Source organism: Chiloscyllium plagiosum, chromosome 40 (assembly GCF_004010195.1).
Source record: "Chiloscyllium plagiosum isolate BGI_BamShark_2017 chromosome 40, ASM401019v2, whole genome shotgun sequence".
Lineage (NCBI taxonomy): Eukaryota > Metazoa > Chordata > Chondrichthyes > Orectolobiformes > Hemiscylliidae > Chiloscyllium > Chiloscyllium plagiosum.
The window spans coordinates 16167816-16185915 of record NC_057749.1 but is presented as its reverse complement, the minus strand read 5'-3'; the positions used below and the strand labels follow the sequence as shown (position 1 = coordinate 16185915).

Below are 18100 nucleotides of genomic sequence, written 5' to 3'. Positions count from 1 at the left end.
TATTTCTCCTCATAGACAATCGGAGCAGACAGACCATATGGACATTCAATACAGACTGTATAAGCAGAAAGCAGGATATACAGCAAGTATTGATACTAATGTGAGAACTGTATCTAAACGCTGATATCACAGTTGCATTAATAAAGCTGGTAGTGTTCTTATTTTTTAAAAATTACATTAGCTTGAGAAGAGTGCTTTGTGTACCTCGTGACACCAAATTAGTTTTTAATAATTTAGTGAAGGTGATCAATGGGCATTTGTGGTTTTATCAAAAATTGCATGGGATTGACAATGAATGTTTTAATTCCCCAAATATTTCCTCCTATATTGATTTAACTTCCAGTGTACTTGATCAGTATATCCAACACTATTTTATTTGGAGGACTTACCTAATGCCTGTGGAAAGTTTCACTGGTCTAAATCTTAGGTTTCTGTACAGTCACAGGTGGATATTAGATTTATGTTTGGCACCATGCCTGAGTCACAGCTGGTGGATTTAAGCCCTACTCCAAGTACTTAAGCACCATATTCTAGGGCAAGACTGCCAAAGCGGTACTGAGAGAATGCTGTACTGTCAGAGGTATTATCTTTTACATTAGGACTTAAACTCTTTTTCATCCTTCATATTATATGTTCAGTACATACAACATTCATTTCCTTCACAAGTACAGTAGCTGAATCATTAAATCATCACATTTTCTCTGCAATTTTAATACAAGGAGGATTTTGTTTCTCTTTATTCTTTGCAGATACAATTGCTCTCGTTTGCACAAATCCAACCAAAAACTGTCTCCTGTTTTATTTTCAGATTTTACTTTAAAGTCCAGTTGTATCAAAGCTGGACATCGCCTCTGCTTTGAAACTGACAGAAAATATTTTCCCATTTGTTAAAGAAACACCTTGTTTCCCTCTAGTAATGTTATGTTTACAAAATTATGAGGGGTGTGGATAGGATAAACAGACAAGGTCTTTTCTCTGGGGTTGGGGAGTCCAGAACTAGAGGGAATAGGTTTAGGGTGAGAGGGAAAAGATATAAAAGAGACCTACTTTTTCACAGAGGGTGGTACGTGTTTGGAATGAGCTGCCAGAGGAAGTGGTGGAGCCTGGTACAATTGCAACATTTAAGAGGCATTTGGATGGGTATATGAATAGGAAAGGTTTGGAGGGATATGGGCCGGGTGCTGGCAGCTGGGACTAGATTGGGTTGAAACTGGGTCAGCATGAATGGGGTTGGATCGAAGAGTCTGTTTCCATGTTGTACATCTCTGTGACTCTATGACTTATTTATTCCAAAACAAAAATTGGTCCAAGATTTCAATCTTGTTGACATTATTTGGAATTTGGATCATTTTCAAATCTTGGACTAAACACTAAAAATAGTTTATGTCTTGGCAGGTAATCATTCTCTTTCCTTTCATCTTTCAAGATTGCTATTGCAACACTTCTTGTCTCTGTTTTGCCTGTCCTGCTATCACCCACATTCTGGACTTTACTCACATGTTTCACGAGAAAATTTAAATAAGGTATCTTGCACTCTTTTTACCTTTTGTGGGGTTGCACTGCAATGAAATTAATAGTTGGCTCTTAACTGTTGTCTGAGATGGCAGATCAAGCCATTCATTTGTGTCTATCACTACAAAGTCTCAGCAAAGAAATGAAACCCGGCAGACTACTTGGCATCGATCTAGGCACCAGAAAAAGGACAAAAACAGCCCTGTTGACACTGTAAAGTCCTCCTTACCAACACTTGCACCACAAATGCCAGACATCTCCAACAAGACACAATCTTGCCACCACCCCTTGACACTTAATGGTGTTACCATCACTGAAGCTCACACTATCAATATCTTGGGGTTACTATTGGCCAGAAACTCAACTGGACTCACCATATAAATACAAAGCAAGTAAGAGGCTAGGACTATCACACTGAGTAATTCACATCCTGACTCCCCAAAGCCTGTCCACCATCTACAAGGCACAATTCAGGAGTGCAAACATAGAACATAGAATATTACAGTGGAGTACAGGCCCTTCCGCCCTCAATGTTGCGCTGACCTGTGGAACCAATCTGAAGCCCCATCTGTTCTACAATATTCCATTTTCATCCATGTGTTTATCCAATGACCATTTAAATACCCTTAAAGTTGGCGAGTCTCCTACTCTTGCAGGCAGTGTGTTCCATGCACCTATTACTCTCTGAGTAAAGAAACCACCTCTGACATCTGTCCTATATCTATCACCACTCAATTTAAAGCTATGTCCCCTTATGCTAGCCATCACTATCTGAGGAAAAAGGTTGTCAATGTCCACCCTATCTAACCCTCTGATTATCTTATATGTCCCAATTAGGTCACCTCTCAACCTTCTTCTCTCTAATGAAAACAGCCTCAAGTCCCTCAGCCTTCTCTCCATACCACGGAACATCCTGGTAAATCTCCACTGCACCCTTTCCAAAGCTTCCACATCCTTCCTATAATATGGTGACCAGAACTTTATGCAATACTCCAAGTGTGGCTGCATCAGAGTTTTGTACAGCTGCAGCATGACCTCATGGTTCCAAAACTCAATCCCTCTACGCGGCACGGTGGCACAGTGGTTAGCACTGCTGCCTCACAGCGCCTGAGACCCGGGTTCAATTCCCGCCTCAGGCGACTGACTGTGTGGAGTTTGCACGTTCTCCCCGTGTCTGCGTGGGTTGCCTCCGGGTGCTCCGGTTTCCTCCCTCAGTCCAAAGATGTGCAGGTCAGGTGAATTGGCCATGCTAAATAGCCCGTAGTGTTAGGTAAGGGGTAAATGTAGGGGTATGGGTGGGTTGCACTTCGGTGGGTCGGTGTGGACTTGTTGGGCTGAAGGGCCTGTTTCCACACTGTAATGTAATCTAATCTAAATCAAAAAATCTACCAATAAAAGTGAACACACTGTATGCCTTTTTAACAACCCTGTCAGCCTGGGTGGCAATTTTCGGGGATCTATGTACATGGACACCGAGATCTCTCTGCTCATCTACACTACCAAGAATCTTACTATTAGCCCAGTGCTCTTTATTCCTGTTGCTCCTTCCAAAGTGAATCACCTCACACTTTTCCACATTAAACTCCATTTGCCACCTCTCAGCCCATCTCTGCAGCTTATTTATGTTCCTCTGTAACCTGCAACATCCATTAGCACTATCCACAACTCCACCGACCTTAGTGTCATCCAAAAATTTACTAACCCATCCTTCTACGCTCTCATCTAGATCACTTATAAAAATGACAAACAGCAGTGGCCCCAAAACAGATCATTGCAGTGCACCACTAGTAACTGAACTCCAGGATATCCCATCAACTACCACCCTCAGTCTTCTTTAAGCTAATCAATTTCTGATCCAATCCGATAAATCACCCTTAATCCCACGCCTCCATATTTTGTGCAATAGCCTACTGTGGGGAACCATATCAACCGCTTTACCCTCATCCATCTCAAAGAACTCAATAAAGTTTGTGAGGCACGATGTACCCTTCACAAAACCATGTTGACAAGTAATCAACTTATTCCTCTCTAGATGATTATAAATCCTATCTTTTATAACCTTTTCCAACACTTTAACCACAACTGAAGTAAGGCTCACTGGTCTATAATTACCACGATTGTCTCTACTGCCTTTTTGAACAAGGGGACAACATTTGCTGTCCTCCAGTCTTCTGGCACTGTTCCTGTAGACAATGATGACATAAAGATCAAAGCCAAAGGCTCTGCAATCTCCTCCCTATCTTCCCAGATAATCCTAGGATAAATCCCATTTGGCCCAGAGGACTTAACTATTTTCACACTTCCCAGAATTGCTAACACCTCCTCCTTGTGAACCTCAATCCCATCTAGTTTAGTCGCCTGTATCTCAGTATTCTCCTCTACAACATTGTCTTTTTCCAATATTAATACTGACGGAAAATATTCATTTAACGTTTCTCCTTGGACTCCATGCACAACTTCCCACTACTATCATTGATAATAATTCTCTAGTCATTCTTTTATTCCTGACATACCTATAGAAATCCTTAGGGATTTCCTTGATCCTACCTGCCAATGATTTCTCATGTCTCCTGGCTCTTCTTAGCTCTCTCTTTAGGTCTTTCCTGACCAACTTGTAACTCTCAAGCACCCTAACTGAGCCATTGCATCTCATCCTGACATAACCCTTCTTCTTCCTCTTGACAAGAGATTTAACTTCTTTAGTAAACCATGGCTCCCTTGCTCAACCACTTCCTCCCTGCCTGGCAGCTACATACTTATCAAGGACACGCAGTAGCTGTTCCTTGAATACGCTCCACATTGCAATTGCGTCCGTCCCCTGCAGTTTCCTTCCCCATCCTATGCATCCTAAATCTAAATGAGAGGGGAGACCTACAAAATACTCTAAAGGATAAAGAGGATAGATGGGGGTGAGATTTTTCCCCTGGTTGGGGAACCAGAGGGCACCATTTACAAATTAGGGGAATGCCATTTAGGACTGAGATTAAGATAAATTATTTGACTCAGAAGGCTGTGAACGTTTGGAATTCTCTATAACCAGATGTGGTGGAAGCCCAGTTTTTGAGAATGTTTAGAGATCATAGATTTGTGATTACCAATGATGTAAAGGGTATGAATAGTCTGGGTAAAAGGCATTGAAATGTTTAATAACCGTGGTTGCATTAACAGACAGATCAGGCTTGATGGGCTGAATGGCCAACTCCTGAGACTTTGCTGCAGGTATATTGATCATTTGACATCAATCTGTGTCTTAATCAGGCTCCCTGCAGTTCCTCAGGAGGTACAGTCAATAATCCTCAGTTAACTCAGGCATGGTGTGCTTCATTCAGCATTTAGTACATTGTCACGGGTCACAGTATGTTATTTGTTGGTAAGTCAATTATTGAGATCGGCAGGTGGTCATCCAGAAATCAATATGTTATTCAATGTGACTTGACTTTGCTCAATTTAATTGTAAATGTGTAACTTCCAGATAAACTAGCAAGATTTTCAGTTTAGCCCCTTAGTGAAGAAGATGAGACAAAATAAGGAGCGTTGGAGTCAGATGAAATGTTAGTTTTCTATGAACAGGGAGATGAGGGAGGTAGGATGGGAAATAGCAAAACAGTTGCTTTTTTCTCTCTCATGGGACATGAGCATCTTGTTGGTCAGCATCTATTGCTCATCTCTGGCTGCCCCTTGAGAAGGAGATGGTGAGCTGTCTCTTTGAATCATTGCAATCCACATGTTGTAGGAAGGTCCACAATGTGCATTTCCAAGACTTTGACCCCGTGACAGTGAAGGAACAGTGATATTTTTCTAAGTCAGGATGGTGAGTGTCTTGGAGATGAACTTGCAGGACTGGTGTTCCCAAGTATCTGCTGCCCTTGGCCTTCAGATGGAAGAGGTCATGGGGTTGGAAGGTGTTATCTAAGGACCTTGGGCAAATGTTTGCAGTCTCTCTGGTTCTAAACTCTCCAACAGGGAAAAAAACTCACCCCCCATCTATCCTTTTTATCCCTTAAAGTATTTTGTAGGTTTTCCCTCTCATTGTTCAAAACTCTAGAGAATACTGACACTGTTTGCCTAATATCTCTTCAACAGGCCAGTCCAATATCCTGGGAACAAGTCTGGGGAAACTTTGTTGCATTCCCTCTGTGGCAATAATATCTTTCCTAAGATAAGGAAATCAAAATTGCACACACAGTACTCTAGATGCAGTCGAACCAAGCTTAAGTACAATTAAAGCAAGACTTCACTACTCCTGTTCTCAACCCAAATTGCAATAAAGGCTAATTTTTCATTATCCTTTCTAGCAGCTAAACCTACACCTGCATGTTAGCTTCAGTAGAGGATACCTCGGTCCCTTTATATATCTACATTCTCCAACCTCTCACCATTTAAGAAGTAGTTTGCACATCCATTCTTTCTACTAAAGTGGATAGCCTCACAATTTTCCACATTATATTCTATCTGCCTTGTTCTTGCCTGCTCACTAAGGCTGTTAAAATCCTCCTGAAGCCTTTATCTTTTCCAAAACATACATTCCCCTTTGTATCTTCCACAAATTTGGAAATATTACATTTGGTCCCCATATTCAGATCATCGATATAAATTGGGAACAGCTTGGACCCAAGTACTGATACTTCTTGCTATTGTGACAATAGCCCAATTCTGTTTTCTGTCTGTTAGCCAATCCTTCATCCATGTCAGTAAATCACCTCCCTCCCAGGGGCTTTCATTTTGCTAACCAACCTCCTGTGGGGGACCTTAGCAAAACTCTTGTGAAGATCCAAGTGCACTACTTCCACCAACGTCCTTCTGTCAATTTTGTGAGCAAAATCCTCAAAATACTCAAGAACACCAAACTTTATTTCTTATTCACAAACCCATGCCGACTGTACTCAGCCAGACAATTATTATCCATTTATCCCATTCTTTATAGTAGATTCTAATAACTTCCCTACTTCTGACCTAAGGCTCCCTGTTTACTCTCTCATGTCGTCATAGAGCTGTACTGCATGGAAACAGATCCAACTCATCTATGCCTCTCATTTCCTCCTTAAATAGTGGGGGGACATTGCTAGCTACAGGAATTGTTCCAGATTCGGTAGAAGTTTGTAAGGTTATCAGAAATACATTATCTCTGTGGCCACTTCTTTCAACACTCTGCAATATCACACTAATCAAGGCATAGTTCAAATGACATTTCTTCTGACATCTTACATGAGAAGTTCTAAAAATGAACTTTGGATTTGATAATATGTAAAAACAGGCTGTGAAACTTTACAGTTTTCACTTGTATTGTAAAAAAAAGTGAGGTGTAATTACAGACAGCATCCTGTGAATTCTGTTTTGAAAAAAGCTTATGGATTGTATTATCATTATCATGAGAGACCTGTAGGTGTTTCATTAGTCATGAGAATCATCAGAAATGAGTTACAAAAAATGCCAACCAATATTACATTGCAATATTCGCAATACTGAATGGTTTTACACCCTAAATAAACCCCAGGACAATATAGCACCTTGCTCAATTTTCTACATCTGACTGATATTTATAGCAGGTAATCTAACCCACGACTTACTCCAGATTGCAAGGTTTAATACCAGGTTAATGCTGGTATGTCAGATTTAAACCAATTGATCTGTAAGGAAACAGATGGCCAGAAGGTTAATTATCGACATTTTAGTCTAAACTCACTGAAGTTTCTATTTGATGCTCTTTCTGACACCCAAATGTTACAATTGGATTTCCAGTATGTAAAATTTCAGCCCTCCTTTCTGGCATTGCAGAACCTATTTACTGATGCCCGTGGCAGCTCGGTGTGCTGCACTTCTGTCCCTAGCTCTGTCCGAACCACGGGAGGTCTCCGAACAACGTCAATCATGAGATGTTAAGGCAGAGCATTGGGACAGTCCTCCCAACGGCAAACAGTCAGCACCCACTAAATAAAGAAAGATCCGGTGGGCTAAATCCACGCCATGATTTGTTTTAAAGAAAAGCTTTAATTCAGAAGTCAGCAATGGCCAATGTTCAGAGTGTTTTTCTGTTTGGATCTGGGGTTGGCGTGTTGTAGTTAACACTCTGACAGATAGATTCTCGGATAAGAATTGGAAGGTGGTTAAACATGGCTGATTCCAGCCGACACCGAACCGCGGTCTATTAGCAGCTCAGAAAGTTGCCGCTGATGAAACCAGTTAGAGATGCTGGGTGGTCCCCAAACGTGAGACCTCAGGGCCTCGATCAGGGAGGGCTGGGGTGGGGGTGGAAGGGGGGCGGGTGTGGACAGGAAAGTAGCGCTGGCTGGTTTGCTGCATTATTTGATTGACCTTGAGGTCACCCGCCTCAAGAATTTAGCAAAGATACAGTTTTGCAACGCCAGGGCAACGACCAAAAATTCCTTTCCAGCAATCGACCATCGACCCAGAGGAAAGCATTTTGCCAGCAACTTGTTGAAATGGTTTCGAATAATCAATTGATTCATTCCATTGCAAACGGTTACACTCCTCTCCCCCCCGCCCCAAGATGAGAGCAGTTGGTTTCGGCCATTCTTACCTGGGGGGGTACAGTTTCCTCTGTTTGCTCCCCGCTTTCACATAATCCCTGGAGAACAGAAAACCCGCGGCCAGGGATCCGGCCCCCACCAGCGTGAGGATACCCCGGGTCTTCCTGCTGGTCAACAACCGGGACAAAGTGCTGGCCATCTTCAGAGCGAGCCCGAGGAACCTGCGGGGAGAACGGCAGCGAGAGGATTGAGGGCAGAAGGACGGAACGTGATGTGAATCCCGGAGCAAGTGAAGTGAGCACCGGGCCGCCAGCAGCAGCAGCAGCAGCAGCGTGCGCGCTCAGAATGCCGCAGTGAACGCATTCCTTAAACCCTCGCCAACTAAAGCGGCTGGCACTGGCACTGAATGCCAGCCTCGATACACACACACACCCATCTACCAGTGCACCACATCAAATAACTCTTTTTTTTACTCGATGCGATGCTAATATGTCCTGAGTTCGCCTTCCCTGGGCTTTTCCAAAACGAATATAACTTGCCTCTTGTCACACTAATCCTCTCATTAACCCCTTCTCCTACCAATGAGCTCCTACTGACCCGCAGCGATCAATACGATCGCATTTCCCCCACCCCTTTATGCACGTAGTAAGTTATTGTCAGCGGAATGTTGTTTGCAAATTTATAATCCTTTAATTTGAATACGTTGGTTTATTTGTTGTGTGGGTGGTACTCAAAGTACATTCCAAAAAATGACCTGTGTAGTGGCAGCTTGAGGTAAAAACAATGACTGCAGATGCTGGAAACCAGATTCTGGATCAGTGGTGCTGGAAGAGCACAGCAGGTCAGGCAGCATCCGAGAGGCAGTAAAATCGACGTTTCGGGCAAAAGCCCTTCACAACGTCGATTTCGCTGCTCCTCGGATGCTGCCTGAACTGCTGTGCTCTTCCAGCATCACTAATCCAGCTAGTGGCAACTTGAAGTCTGGAAAGCACCGCTCCCTCCAGCCTAGCTTTCAGCACCGCGGCATCTGGACAGCTCCCAGCGTCCGCCCGCTGAGCTTTGATGATCGGTTGGAGAGTTGTTCAAGTATGCTGAGATTGTCGACAAATATTCTCATTTCTCACGCACAAACAAAGCCCCAGAAATTGCTGGAAAAGCTCAGCAGGTCTGGCAGTACCTGTGGGGAGAAATCAGAGCTAACGTTTCGGGTCGAGTGACCCTTCCTCGGAACCCTTTGTCTCTGATTTACAGCATCCGCAGTTCTGTCGTGTTTTTTATCTTTTCAGCCCTGCTAGTCTGCGCCCTCCAACACACAGACACACATATATACACTGGACACTCCCCAAACCAATCCTAACACTAACCCGACTCAAATCATCTCACGGTGAGGCGGTGAATCGTCCAACTAACGGCAGGCGACTCCTTTAATTGGCAACAGTTCTATCTCCTCTAGGTGCAATACAACAATTCACGGAAGTGACTGCCCCCACATGCTCTGCCTTCAACCCCAAGACCTCCTCTTACCGACAACACAAGCTGAGTCAGGATAAAATACAGGATAACACGCCGGCCACCCTCAATCCCAAAATGTTACACCTCACCAGTACGCTCTCCGCTTGAGTGCATCGGTACTGCTGTCTTTCAATTCTCTGTACAACATGGGGCCTGATATCCAATCGTTCCCTTCAACAGACACGAAGCTCTCCAGTTATTCAAAGCTCTGCAAATATACAATAGCGATTCCCCCTAACAAAGGCCACATCATTTACCCGAACTCCCTCTCCTTCCCGGTGTCCTACACCACCCAAATATCCCTCCACTCCAATTTTATTTTCTGCCACTACCTCCTCCCAACACCAGCTGTGTCCACCCGGAATGTGCAATATACCGGCGTATGGAGTAGTTGAGGTGAACAGCACAGGTATATTTAGGGGGGATGTAGATAAGTATATGAAGGAGAGAGAAATTCAAGGTAATACCGATGAATTTTGATGAAATAAGCTGGCAGGAGGTTGGTGTGGAGCATAAGCAAAACATTGACCAGAGAGGTCGAATGGCCTTTGCTGCCTGTAGATCTTATGCCATTTTATTGAAACCTAACAGCAGGTAAAATGTAGGTCTCCCTTCATACACCATTATATAACAATTAAACAACAACATTGAAATCGCTCAATCTAAATCCCATACAAGATGGAGGCATTATCCATTCAGACTTAATGCTCATCCCATTTCAGAACACATTCACCCCAAGCCATTCAATGACTTTCTCTCTTTTTCTGTCTGTCTTACTTGAGATGCAAAAGTACCTCTATCCCAACATGGTAGGTCCTTAATTGCAAAGCTTTTTCTGCTAAATAATGACAGTCCACTTAGTCCCTTCCACCTTTCTTCACCTTGCCAGTACTCCCATTATTCAATCACTATACAACACATCCAACAACTAACATACTCTACAGTCTAAAACAACAGCCACTCACATTTCTAGTGCCTTTCACATAACAAATCATTGCAAGTTGAGTGAGTGAGAGGCTCGGCCAAAGAGATAGATTTTTTGGCAAGTATTAAGGGAAGAAAACATTAAAGAGGGGAAGAGGTTTACGGAGGGAATTCCTAAGTCAGGATTCAGGCAACTGAAGATGTCTTCACCATTACTGGAGGGATTATAATCAGGAGTGCTTTGAAGACTAGATTTTGAGCAGTGCAGAGATTGTTCAGGATTGTTGAGTTGAAGGAGGTTACAGAGAAAGGGAAGGGAAATATTATGGAGTTCCTGATCATGTTGTATTCTCTCCCACAGGGCAGCGAAGATCAGATTTAGCCTGGTGTGGAGTCTCCTCCCCAGTAGCAACTCTGCTGAACATATCCCTGTTGTTGCATGAGGGCTGGTCTTATAATCAAATAGGAACCGGGGCAGTTTGGTATCTAGTGAAGCTGTATGCTGTCTCTTTAAGCCTTCAAAGTTTGGACTGCTCCTTCTGTTTGATGATGGATGGTATGCAATTGTCTTTATGTGTTGAATACCATTCAACTTTAGGAAATACTCAAATTCCTTGCTGGTAAACGATGGTCCGTTATCTGTGACCGACACCTCCAGCAGTCCATCTATTGCAAAAGATGCATGCAGTTTTTCTATCATCATCCCCGTATTTGATAAATGAAGACTGATAAATGGGACAACACATCTATCCTGGGACAGGCTAAGCAAAGACATGCCAGAGAATTCCTAGAGGCATGGCACTCCAACCACAACGCCATAAACAAACACATAGATCTAGATGCCATCTATTAACCCCTCAGAAAATGAACAGGAAATGACATCACCACAAACCCCAGGAACCCCATCCAGGAGAAAGATATAAATAGAAAGCAGGAGACAAGGGCTTCGCTTCACTTGGAGGTCGCCACTGATGATGTTACCTAGCCCGGTAATGAAATGTCTGAATAATAAACCTACAGCTCAGCGAGCAAACCTACACCCTAAATGAAGACTATGCACATCCAGCTACTTTGAGTGGCCGTCCACAATGGCTAAGAACATTGAGTCCATGAAAGGACCTACATAGTTGATGTGTAACTGAGTCCAGGGATTGCCTGGCCATTTCCATGGAGCTCCTGGCAGTAATTTTTGTCTTTGTTGGCACCTTGGCATTGCCCCACCAACATGGCAATCTGCATCCAATTCTGGCCACCAGACATAACTTCTCACAATATCTCCACTTTGGAAGTCCCTGGATGATGCTGGTGGAGTTCAACCAGTATTGTCAGTGACCTTTGCTCATGACATTCACTCTTGCTCCCTGTAATAATATGCCATCCTCTGACTTGATCCAAAAAGACTCCAATTCCGGTTGTAATGGCCCCATTGCCATCAGCTGCTTCAGTTTTGCCAGCATTGGATCATTCTGTGTCCAAAGTCTAATTTTAGCAGCTGTGACTGGATTACAGGAGAAAGGGAGGACTGCAGACGCTGGAGATTAGAGTTGAAAAATGTGGTGCTGGAAAAGCACAGCCCATCAGGCAGCTTCCGAGGAGCAGGAGAATGGACATTTTGAGCATAAGCCCTTTATCAGGAATGAGGCTTATGGCCCAAGAGATAAATGGGAGGAGGGTGAGGTTGGGGGGGGAAGGTAGCTGGGAATGTGATAATAGGGTGAAGATGATAGGTCGGAGAGGAGGGTGGAGCAGAAAAGTGGGAAGGAAGATGGACAGGTAGGATAGTTCGAGAGAGTGGGTGCCGAGTTGGAAGGTTGGATCTGGGATAAAGTGGGAGGAAGGGAAATGAGGAAACTGGTCAAATCCACATTGACCCTGTGTAGTTGAGGGATCCCAAGGCGGTAGATGAGACGTTCTTCCTCCAGGCATCAGGTGGTTAGGGTTTGGCGGTGGAAGAGGCGGAGGGCCTGCATGTCCTTGGTGGATTAGGAGGGGGAGTTAAAGTGTTTGGCCACATGGCAGTGGGGTTACTATGTGTGTGTGTGTCCCAGAGATGTTCTCTGAAATGTGCCAGAAGTTTGTGTCCTGTCTCTCCAATGTAGAGGAGACCACATTGGGAGCAATGAATACAGTAGATGATGTGTGTGGAGGTGCAGGTAAATCTCTGTCAGATGTGAAAGGATCCTTTAGGGTCTTGGATGGAGGTGAGGGGGGGAGGTGTGGGCACAGGTTTTGCACTCCCTGTGGTGGGAGGGGAAGGTGCTGGGAGGGGAGGGTGCGGGGGGGGGAGGGTGGGAGGCATGGACCTGACAAGAGAGTAGCGGAGGGAATGGTCTCTCTGGAATGTGGATAAGGGTGGGGAGGGAAATATATCCCTGGTGGTGGGATCTGTTTGTAGGTGGCGTAAATGCAGAGGATGATGTGATGTGTACAGAGATTGGTGGGGTGGAAGGTGATGCAGGAAGTGGAGGAGATTGTCGACCATGTGGGAGGGGAAATTGCGGTCCTTGAAGAAGGAGGCCTTCTGGGATGTTCATGGTGGAATTGATCCTCCTGGGAACAGAAGCAGCAGAGGCAGAGGGGTTAGGAATAAGGGATAGCAGTTTTACAGTGGGCAGGGTGGGAGGAGGTGTAGTCCAGGTAGCTGTGAGAGTCGGTGACTTGTAGAAGATGTCTGTGTTGAGTCAGTTGCCGGAAATGGAGATAGAGAGGTCCAGGAAGGGAAGGGAGGGGTCAAGATGATCCAGGTAAACCTGAGGTCTCCTTGGGCGACAAGTCTCATTCCTGATGAAGGGCTTTATGCTCAAAACGTTGATTCTCCTGCTCCTCAGATGCTGCCTGATCGGCTATGCTTTTCCAGCACCACACTTTTCGACCGTGACCAGGAGTCGGTGACTTGTAGAAGATGTCTGTGTTGAGTCAGTTGCCGGAAATGGAGATAGAGAGGTCCAGGAAGGGAAGGGAGGGGTCGAGATGATCCAGGTAAACCTGAGGTCTCCTTGGGCCACAAGTCTCATTCCTGATGAAGGGCTTTATGCTTGAAACGTTGATTCTCCTGCTCCTCAGATGCTGCCTGATCGGCTATACTTTTCCAGCACTACACTTTTCGACCGTGACCAGAATATGTCCAGAAAATTTAAGAGACCATTATGGACTCTTCCAGTGGTGCACCTGTCATCAGTTTCCTGTGTCTGTCAGCGGGAGGCAGATTAATACATTCGCATTTGCTACTTGGCCTTCCAGATGGTGTTCCAACTTGTAATTATACACACTTAGAATTCGAGCCCCCTGCTGAAATCGACCTGAAGCTATGGGTGGCACTGCCTTGGCCTTTTTAAGGACACCTGACAGGAATTCGCAATCCATTATTATTACAGATTGATGCCCGGAAAGGTATTGGTGGCATTTCCTGACTCCAAACCTATCTTCTCTATCTGGATGTACTTACCCTCTGCATTAGCCAAAGTTTTGGATGCATACGCTATTGGGCGTTCCTCTCCATTGGGCCAACTATAAGCTAATAACCACCATGATGCCGTACGGGGAGGCATCGCATGCCAATACCAGATCTCGCTTGGGATCATAATGTCTCAGCATCCTAGAGGATGATTAGATTAGATTGCTTACAGTGTGGAAACAGGCCCTTCAGCCAAACAAGTCCACACCAACACACCACCCACCCATACATTTACCCCTTTACCTAACATTACGGGCAATTTAGCATGGCCAATTCACCTGACCTGCACATCTTTGGACTGTGGGAGGAAACCGGAGCACCCGGAGGAAACCCACGCAGACACAGGGAGAATGTGCAAACTCCACACAGTCAGCCGCCTGAGTCGGGAATTGAACCCAGGTCTCTGGCGCTGTGAGGCAGCAGTGCTAACCACTGTGCCACCGTGCCGTGATAGCTGGTCCTTCACTTCTCTGAAAATTATGGATGGCTACATAACCATTCCCAAGGCCGACCCCTTTTTAGAAGTTGGTGCAAGGTGTAAGGATGGGGGCCGGTTATGTGTGAACTTTCCGTAATAATTCACCAGCTCAAGTAAAGACCTAAACTCTATTAGAGACATGAGATCGGTGGCACTTTTGATTGCCCTCATGTTATCTTCCAAGAGGTGTAATCCAGTCTTGTTAAAACTACTTTAGCCCAAGTAGCATGTCATCTTGAAAAATGGTGACTGGGGTAGACCTTGTAAAATGTTCTTTATCACCCACTGAAAAGTTGGACAGGCTGATGATACCCCAAATGGCAGTCTCATTATTTGGTACAAACCCTTATGGGTATTAATTGTAGCATACTTCTGGGAATCCTCATCTAACCACACTAGCAAGAACACAAGGCCCATGTCCAGCTTCATGAAGACAGATCCCCCCGCCTCCCCACTCCCCCCCAACCCACCCACCACCACCACCACTGGCTTTGTGTATAAATCCTCTATGCAAGGGATTGGATATTTATTCAGCTGTGAAAGGCAATTTACCATTTGTTTAAAATCCCCACCAAGGCAAACCAACCCGTCAGGCTTCACAGTCGGTATGACCGGTGCTGCCCATTCCGTAATCTGTTCTGGTTTGATGGTTCCTTCCCTTTCCAGCCTTCTGATTCCTGCCTCTACTTTGGCCCCTGAGGCAAATGGCAATGCGTGGGCCTTATTTCCTGGTCAAGATGCAAGGTGGCCTTGGCTCCTTTGATAGTTCCTCAACCTTCCTGAAAAATGTCTGGGTATTTAATTAGGACATAACTCAGGCAGCCATTTTCTAATTGGAAAGGTGAATGTTTCTCAACCAATTTTGCCCCATCAAACTTGGGTCCAAGTCTTTTACTGCAATCAGTGGTAACTGAACCAGTGTTTCTCATAAGTAGTCCCCTTAATCTGTAAAAGTTCCCTGATATAGTCTGGTTGAGGTCTTGTGCAAACTTAAGGATTGGAGTCCAAAAGTGAATTTGGTTAAAGACTGGTTCTGTAATCACTGTAATGGCTGTACCAGTGTCGATCTCCCTTTGAACTGGGTGACCAGTTAATTCGATTATTTTGATTGGTTCTGTTTGTATATTGCTAAGCAATTTAACTGATCCAAGCCAGATCTAGGTGGACTTTCTGAGGTGTACTCTCTCCTGAATACCAGTTTATGAGTTTTCTGATTCAATTTAAGTCTAGTGGGACTCTTTTGCTGTCTCGAGTCTGCACACAGGCAGCAACTCCAATGGCTTGCTGGCCTCGATCCTGAAGAAAATTTTAACCATTTGGCCGAGGGCTGGCTTTGTTTTGGGGTTTTGGTGTGAGCTGACCTGGACTCCCTCTGTTCAGGATATGTCCTGAGTGAGGCTGTGCAATTGCCTTTTCTCAAGTGGTGTTCCCCAAGCTTACTTTCCATTGGAATATCCTACAATTCTATAGCTCCACTTGCCGCATTTTCAAATGACAAAGCCAGTTTAGTGCCTGTTTGAAGTTCAGTTGAGCTTCAGCTGGTAGGCGCTTGTACATGGTTACATCATTAAACACATTCTCGTTGTCATTGAAATTACTCCAGAGAGGCTGGCATCCCGTCACCAAGTTATCCCTTAGTTACACGTGGAAAGTCCTTGACTCAGGAACAGCCTTGTTAGAGTCAATATCCATGATGCTTTTATCTGTCAGCCAGGGCTCCCTGATTGAACGAGGTTAACAACCCCAATTAGGGAACTTATATTGTATGAGACCCTCATGACAGGAATAGGACAGTGGAGGTGCGGGTTGAGGATGGGGTTTGGGGATGGAATACATGGAGTGGGAGCTGGAGAGAGCCCTTTCACAGGACAGGCTTTGGTTGCTCCTTCACTCAGGCAGGCACAGAGTATCTGAGGATCCATGAATCTGGGCCCTCTGGCCTGACTGTCTTCAGCTCTTAAAGTGGCCCCACGACCTGCTGGAAGCTGAGGCTGCCTGGAGAATTCCTCAGCGAGTGGATTAAAGAGCCAGTCTGCTCCTCACAGTACTCAGGCTGACAGTCTGGTCAGTCCTCACCTTCTCTTCTGTAGAAATGGTTCATAGGTGGATGGAGTGAGGGAAGTTGCAGACCACTCAGTGAGCCCAGTCACCTCTGATAAATCTAGCCCTGGACTTTAACCTTCCACATTCCAGCAGCAATCATTTGTTCAGGAGGTGAAACCTTTGCAGTTTCAATTTCAGCTGTCAAACCTTTCGCAACATAACCGTTGAGCTGTACAACACAGAGTGCAAACAAAGGAGTGCCAGTTTGGATAATTCCTTCCGGATACTTGCCAGTTCCCAGCCACAAGCTAGTTTTTAAATTCCCTACAGAGATTTATAAAATCATGAGGGAATAGGTAAGGTGAATGGCATGTGTCTTTTCCCTGAGATGGGGGATTTCAAGACTAGATGGCATATTTTATAGTGAGAGGAGAAAAACGTAAAAATGACATGAGAGGCAATGTTTTGACACAGCGAGTGGTTCATGTGTGGAATAAACTTCCAGAGGATGTGACAGATGCATTTAAAAGTTACAATGTTTAAAAGACATATTTGAATATTCAGTAAGCACACAAATAAACATTTGGAGGGATACGGGCAAAGTGTGGATTGGTGGAACTGGTTTAGTTTTGGAATACGACCAGCATGGACTGGTTGGACCAAAGAGTGTGTTTCCATGCTGTATGACTCTATGACATGATTTAAAATGCAATCAAAAATCTATATGACTTTTAAAAAATTGCCAAAGCTTCAGGAAGTTTAAACACAGAAGTAAATCAGAGGAAAATAACCAGAAGGAAATATTTGTTAAATGGATTTTGAAGTTGATGTGCCAATTAATTTGGAATTAAAACGTTTACAAATATCTTACAACCCTAAAACATTTATAAATTAATGATAAAGCTTTGATTTCGTATGTTTCTCTCTTTTCCTTAATGTTTGAGTACAAGGAACAATAATGTTAAAAGAATTAAGCAAATATGGTAAACAAAGTACTTTGATTACAAAGCAGGAAGAACGTAATGAGAATTAAATGAATTTGAAAGTAACAATGTTCCAGTCAGAACACAACACCACAATAAGCCAAGGATCATCAGACAGAGGGTGTATTAAGTTTTAAAAATGATTGACCGATTTAATTAAGATAATCTCTCACCTTAATCAATGTTGAGTCGCAGTTGCTGAGGTGGACAGAGTAAAGAATCGAGAGGACGCGAAAAATTGTTGAGGCGTTGCAACAACTTTGCTGTAACCTGATTGGATCCACATTACCAAATTCCAACAGGTAATCTATTTAACAGTGAAACTCTATTGTTGTGACTGATGGAACAAGGAACCAACTTTGCTGGCATAAACTTTGTGGCTATAGAGAAGTTTGAATTTTTTTTATCAATAGGAATACTGTAACAATACTCTTTCTGATCCTCCTTCCAAAAAGCTCTGCAAGCCAAGCTCTTTCAGCCTCAAGCCTTATTATTTTCATTATTCTGTTGTACAAAGGAATACTTTAAAACACTTTTCTGTTAGAATATTGCGTGCAATTCTGGTCTCCTTCCTGTTGGAAAGATGTTGTGAAACTTGAAAGGGTTCAGAAAAGATTTACAAGGATGTTGCCAGGGTTGGAAAATTTGAGCTATAGGGAGAGGCTGAACAGGCTGGGGCTGTTCTCCCTGGAGCGTTGGGGGCTGA

General features: G+C 44.1%; 1 protein-coding gene across 6 annotated transcripts in view; it reads right to left on the bottom strand.

Moving 5' to 3' along the window:
• LOC122542559 (creatine kinase U-type, mitochondrial) overlaps positions 1 to 17671 on the bottom strand; it is a 39833-nt gene extending 22162 nt beyond the window's left edge. The window contains exons 1-2 of one of the 6 annotated variants that reach the window (XM_043680441.1): positions 17568 to 17671; positions 8051 to 8221 (exon numbers count right to left, since the gene is read on the bottom strand). In XM_043680441.1, the coding sequence (XP_043536376.1) occupies positions 8051 to 8199 (149 nt within the window). In that variant the 5' untranslated portion in view covers positions 8200 to 8221; positions 17568 to 17671. Of the gene's footprint in view, positions 1 to 8050; positions 8222 to 8473; positions 8493 to 8539; positions 8593 to 9364; positions 9450 to 9524; positions 9541 to 9601; positions 9686 to 17567 lie in introns of those variants that run through there. The other 5 variants (XM_043680440.1, XM_043680445.1, XM_043680442.1 and 2 more) reach the window with 5 other exon arrangements.
• Between the last annotated feature and the right edge of the window lie 429 nt (positions 17672 to 18100).